The sequence below is a fragment of the Ipomoea triloba genome, chromosome 14 (assembly GCF_003576645.1).
Source record: "Ipomoea triloba cultivar NCNSP0323 chromosome 14, ASM357664v1".
NCBI classification, from domain to species: domain Eukaryota; kingdom Viridiplantae; phylum Streptophyta; class Magnoliopsida; order Solanales; family Convolvulaceae; genus Ipomoea; species Ipomoea triloba.
The window spans coordinates 18,576,093-18,582,806 of record NC_044929.1 but is presented as its reverse complement, the minus strand read 5'-3'; the positions used below and the strand labels follow the sequence as shown (position 1 = coordinate 18,582,806).

Below are 6,714 nucleotides of genomic sequence, written 5' to 3'. Positions count from 1 at the left end.
CTTTAAAAAAGAGAAGGAAAGAAGAGTGTTCACATTCTTTCCCACACCATAAACAACCGCCCAACACCATTCTCTCATTGGAGTGCAAGGAGTCACGGATAAGCCCTTCCCCATTTTGGGCATTGAATAAAAATTATATGCATGCAGAGAGCACTTTTTGTTTTGTAACCTTTTAAGTATCAAAAACAAGCAAAGAACACATATATACTGGTTTGCAATAGTATAAAATAGAAGAGCACTACTTGCTAAGTTTTACATGATTACATCACATTTAAATAAATAAATAAATAAATATACAAGTAAAACAGAAAAAAAAAAGTGAAAAGAATGAAATAATGTGAAATATTTGGTGATAGATTCTCGAGAAATACTATACATAGTCTCGGTCTTTATTCCATCCGTTATTATGATCTTTATTCACACGACATGGTTTGATTTAGAGCAAATCATTATATATAAGTGCTTATAGTAATACAAATCGTCATTGTTAATTGCCTACTACATACAAACCCTAATTTCCGCCATAACTACGTTTGAGTAGTTGAAAATCTGAGTTTTTAAACAATGAGTGTCTGCTGTTATGTATTGAGATTCCTGATCTAATTAATAATGTAACCATATTTGTTGGTTACATAAAAAGACATCAAACTTAATTGAAAGAGCATGGTAAATGTTGGAGGGAGGTCGATAAAGGGGCAAGTCTATCAATTGGTAGTTAGGGGGATTGTTGTGCGGATGCTGGTAAAGAGAAAAGTTCCAGCATCCTGCCTAGCTCTTGGAAATGTGATGACGGTGTATGAAAAAATAAAATAAAGTTGTGCTTTCGCTACTAACTATAACTTTTGACGTGGTAGTGGTAAGCTCTTGATCTAACAAATGGTAGTAGGAATAACTTAATACCAAGGTTCTCCTTCGTAATAGCTATTCCCTTACAAGGGATATATGTCATTCTCGATATCGAACAATGTTACAAACCCCTCATGTATTTCCCCTCCTAAGGTGTCATAATGTGATTGGTAATTAAATTTATTTTTTAATTAGTAGTGAATTAGCCAATTCACTGGCATCCCATGAACAAAAGCCACATAAGCTATGTTTGGCAAATCTAGTTGAAAGTTGAAAAGTTATAAGCTAGAAGATGAAAACTGAAGAGCTATCAAGCTAGCTGATTATGCTTAAAAGTGTTTGGTAAAATTCGTTTTTTGATAAGCTGATAAATATAAAAAGACTAAAAATGACATCTTCATAAAATTTAAATAGTTTTATATTTAACTAGGTTTGTTTGCATATTAAAATTTGACATTTTGAAATGAAACTATTAGCACAATCATGATTTAACATCCCATAATGAAGTAGCAATATAATAATATTGTTGCGAATCTCATTCATCTCAATATATAGAGGTCTCACTTAAATTTTCGTTGATGGAGACATTACTACTTAAATCTTGAAGTTCATCGAGCGGTATGTAATTTGGATGCTGTTCAAACACATTAAACATCATGTCATCTTGCGAATTCTTTCGAATATAATTATGTTATATGTAGTGCAAATGTGGCCATAGTAACAACAATTTGGGTATCCACACTAAAATGTGGCATTTTAGCAAGTATCTTTCATCTCTTCTTTAATACTCCAAACGACCTCTCAATACAACTTTGAAGAGATAATGTGCACGATTGAAGCATATATATATATATATATATATATATATATATATATATATATTGACTCAGTGGAGGCAATACTGACTCTTGTGCTTCAATAGGTTGAGAAAGTAGTTATGAATAGATACTGCATTGTAATAGAGTTAATAGTATTCAATATATATATATATATATATATATATATATATTTATTTATTTATTTATTTATATATATGAGTTAATCCCACATGGAGTCCTCTGAGTATAGTGATTTTGCCATGTTTAGTCCTAAACTTTCAAATTGACCATATGTGATCCTTTGACTTTCAAATTTAAACATTCGTTGTCCAAGTTTACCGCCCATGATTCTTCAACTTTTGAAATTTAACAAGTCATGGTCCTCTTGAATAAGTATAAATAACATCATGGGCTCATTTTGTAACAAGTCATGGTCCTAGTAAAGCTTATAATCGAAAAATAAAAGATGAAAAGAGAAGTTTAGAAGCTAGTTGCTTATTTTTGGAATGACGATTGATTTTGGCGAAATCAATGGTTTACTTGTTTTACTTTCGTTTTTAGTTTGTCTCAAAATAGTGTCTTATTTCTAAAATTGAACATAATTATCATTCTATATTTCTCAATTTACTTTTTGACTTTTCAAATTTTTAGACAATTAATGAGGCAAGTACAGTTCCACTTTGTACAAATAATAACTATTTTGAAGGTCTAAATTGAAAAGTCAATAATATTTGTTTAGTTGCATTAAAAATCGTACAAAAAATAAATGTTACAAATAATTAGGGACATGGAGAGTAGTAGTTTAAATTAAATTATAAATTCCTAAAAACTCTGCCAAACAAAGCATAGAGGAGAAATTTTAGAGATAAAAATTAAGAGGAAGAGTAATATTTTTTCTAGAAAAATACTATAATAAAATAACTTATTTAGAATAGGTTTATTTTTTTTTTAGAATGTTATTCCATCTTAAACTCTCGAAATCAAGGAATCAGAATATTTCAAAACTATACGCAATTACAATCTTGATTTCAGAGGTTTGATCACTTTGTTTTTGAGGTTATAGAGTGATAAGGAGATGGAAAAAGTGATGAACATATTGAATCCGAAGCCCAACCCTCAACAACTCTTGAGGGAATGGCAGCGTCGCCTTCGCCAAGAGTGTCGCAACATCGAGCGCCAAATCCGAGGTAATTATTTTCTGGCATGGATATTGTTGTCAAGAGTGTCGCCAAAGCTTCTACGGTCTGATGATTGGGGTTCTTGATCAGATATACAGAGAGAAGAAAAAAATGTACAGAAAGCCATTAAAGAAGCTGCGAAGAGGAATGATATGGGGTCTGCTAAGGTACTTTGCTTTTGCTGCTATTCTTACTGTTGAACCCTTTGCTTATTGTTATGATTAATGCTAATGATCCCAAGTTTAAAGAAAAAAAACTAAATAATTTTTCTGTAATTCAACAATTGCCTGAATTTGAGTTTGACATTTTAGAATTCTGTTAATGTTTTGTGTTTTACTCTTAATTGTTTACACTATCATTTCAGGCACTTGCTAAAGAACTTGTGAGATCTAGAAAAACTGTGAACAGGCTGTATGAGAATAAGGCACAGCTTAATTCAATCTCAATGCACCTGGGAGAAAGTGTTGGTATGAGCTTAGTTACAAAATCTATGTTGGTATTATGTGTGTACTGTTTTCTTTTTAATGGGTGCTCCAGCCTTGGGCCTTTAAGTAACATATGTTGAAATAAGATTGAACACATTGTTTTTCTTTTGTGAGACAAGTGTTGGGCACGTATACTTTTCCAAATGGCGTGTATTTCTATTTCACTCCTGTTTCCTGCATAATGTTTATCACGGTGTATGTTGCTTCCTATCAAATGTATTTCCCTTGTCTTTATTTGTCATTCTGGGGTCAATTACTCAATTTGTTAGGAAATAACGGGAAGAAATGAAAGCGTAGGTAGGAGATATTATGAGGAAACAAGAAGGGCATAAGTTCATTGCTTATTTCCAGCCTTCCTGGCCTTTACATTTAAGCTACGACTTTGAAATTCACCCCTTGTTACTTTTGAGTTTTGATGCTTTCCTTCTCTTAGTCGGTGGGTATAAGGCATTACCGTTAATACAGATGGCTAGTATAGGTGAGTTTGTGTAAGATTTTCCTGTGCCAGTGTCCTTGTGTAGAATTTTATTATGTAAAATTTTGAGTTAAAATGACCGTTTTATCTATTTAGTTTGTCATTAAGTTTCCTTCTAATTTTACTGTAATGGAGAACTTTGTGCTCATATGATAGCTGTTGAAGTACCATGAATTTTAGATTAATTTAGTTGGTTGAAGTAGTGATATAAGTAAGTTACTGGTATTCCCTCTTTTTCAAATTGGGTTTATATGAGAATATATGCATTTCTATCGTCTTTGATATCTATTGTCTCGATTAATCTCTTATTCAATTTCGTAGCCATTGCTCGCACGGTGGGACATTTGTCCAAGAGTGCTGAAGTTATGAAGCTTGTGAATAATCTTATGAAGGCTCCAGAAATGGCTATTACAATGCAAGAGTTCAGTAAAGAAATGACCAAGGTACTTTGTTAGTATAACAATGGTGATTATTTCATTGTTATTGTTTCTTGGGGGTCAGTTTTTGGCATTGTGAGACAGTTTGAGTTTCTGATGTTCTTTCATACTTTATTAAGTGTATCGAGGCCAAGTGAGCATTGGTTCTTGTCGGTTTGACTTTCCTCTCTACATTGATAGTTAAAAGTGATATATAGCCCGGGCTTCTCTTTTGGGACCGTAGGACCTTGTAAATAAATAAATAAATGGTCAGAAATTGTGATCAGCCATCATGATAGTTTTTAGTTACAATAATAACATGAATACTTAAGGCTCTGTTATTAGTTTGACTAAATTTCTCGACCGAAACTTTCAAATTATTGCAGGCTGGTGTCATTGAGGAGATGGTGAACGATGCTGTGGACAACGCGCTGGATTCTGAAGACATAGAAGAGGAAACTGAAGAAGAAATAGACAAGGTCTTGACGGCAATTGCTGGTGAGACTGCTGCAGAGCTACCCGAGGCTGTCAGAAAGGAAAAATCAAAGCAACCAGCCCAATCAGTAGACGATGCTGAGGTACATTCTCGTGTCTCAATGTGCACATAATGTTCACCGATCTTCATTGTAAGGAACTAAACAAATGAAATTACTCGTGTTACTCTAACAGGGTGCTGATGACGAGGAAGAGCTAGAAGAACTAAGAGCACGCCTTGACAAAGTTCGTTCTTAATTCACCCTAACCCATCCTTTCCCCAAGTCTTTCACGATGTAATCATATCTGTAACATGAAGCACAGACCCTTTGTCTGGTACCCTGCTGCTATATCCCGCCTCTTTCCCATTCATGAAATAGTTTCTGTATGATAGAGATCGGCCCGTTTGAACTCATGAGAATCAAAATTTGACGTATACTGATCTATCATTGGCACCCATAACCTTGCTGCTTTTTATCTTATTAAAAAAGCTACAGTGTTGGTCTGTGTATATTCTCGCAACAATTCTTCGTTGCATACATACTTTATGTTCATGACGATAATAGATTTGCTTGAAACGAGACGAGTATTATCATGATGAACGTGATCGTATACTTGGGAGCATGGTATACGTTGCAACTACTCGCTATACGAGTATACGCCTATACTTTCCTGTCATCTTCTCTCTTTCAGATATTTTTCACATACCTTTGTGACATGAGGCCATGATTGAAGGGAATGTTAGTTTGGCATTCTGGGTGTTTGCTTTTCCAGAAAATTCTTCTTCTACACACCACCCAATTCTGTTAAAGCTTTTCCAAAAGATCTAACTTTATACTGCTACAGTGCAAGTTGTTGTATTGTTGTTTTGTTTACACTTTCTGTGCAAAGATAATGTGTGCTACTGTATTTTGATCCACAAGGTGAGGCGGAAAGCTGGCGCAAGTTGGCCACAATGACATCAAATTTAGATAATCTTGCACTCAAGTCAAGTCTTATGAGTTATCATGTGTATTGTGGGGACAACATATTAGAATTTTCGTAAAATTGTACTCAATGTAAGAGGCACTAGTACGAATTGATCAACACATTGGAATTTTCGTTAAATTGTACTCAATGTAAAAGACACTAATACGGATTGATCACATTGGAATTTTCGTTAAATTGTACTCAATGTAAAAGACACTAATATGGATTGATCAACACATTAGAATTTTCGTAAAATTGTTACAAAGTAATGGAAGTATAAATGATTTTTAGGGAAAGATTACGTACAAGGCTATAGGCAGCAACACCTGTACACAAAAAAGTTGAAATTCTATATACCCGGCCCGACAAGATAGCAGAGGAGTAAATTACGGTGACACATGGAGTAGAATATACATTGGATGTAACTCTCACACTTGGTTGCATCATGTGTCTTTGCCTACAATCTACCATCTAAAAACTAATTGAGCTGCTCGTGCGGGCCTATAGACACCAACACTGATTGTGCTTAATACTATTATATGTATAACATATATGATTGTATTGGATATTATATTGTTATCGATTATTGATAATGACTTTTAATTGTACCTCATAAGATCAATACAAATATCAATTGACATCTTAGAAATTTTTTTTGAAGTAGAAGATTAAGTTGTGATATAAGTAATGTGGTGCCATAATGTCCTCACCCTTAAAGGCAATTCCTTCGTTCCCAAAACCATACACCCTACCAAACAGAATTATAGAGGAGTAAATCTCAGTAACTCTGCGACCTCTTAAATCGGATGGCTACTGCCATAATTACCTAATTGAAGTATAAAATGTGAAATCATCAAAAGTAATGAAATTAGCATAAGAAAAACAGCAGAATTTGAGGACCAAACTATCCCAAAAGATCACATTATAATAGCACATATATGTGCCATTTCATTTCATTTGCTTTAAGGACCACACATGATTGCTTATACGTTTTCCTACACCCATATATTATCTCTCTTAGAAGCAACCTTAGCTATTTTGTACGTCTTCCTA

General features: G+C 33.8%; 1 protein-coding gene across 1 annotated transcript; it reads left to right on the top strand.

Moving 5' to 3' along the window:
• The first annotated feature begins 2,637 nt into the window (after positions 1-2,637).
• LOC116004175 (vacuolar protein sorting-associated protein 24 homolog 1-like) lies at positions 2,638-5,273 on the top strand. The gene is made up of 6 exons (XM_031244113.1): positions 2,638-2,851; positions 2,933-3,009; positions 3,207-3,309; positions 4,124-4,245; positions 4,605-4,796; positions 4,888-5,273. Exons 1-6 carry the CDS (start codon positions 2,740-2,742, stop codon positions 4,948-4,950), a joined length of 669 nt encoding a protein of 222 aa, XP_031099973.1. The 5' UTR covers positions 2,638-2,739; the 3' UTR covers positions 4,951-5,273.
• Positions 5,274-6,714: the final 1,441 nt, after the last annotated feature.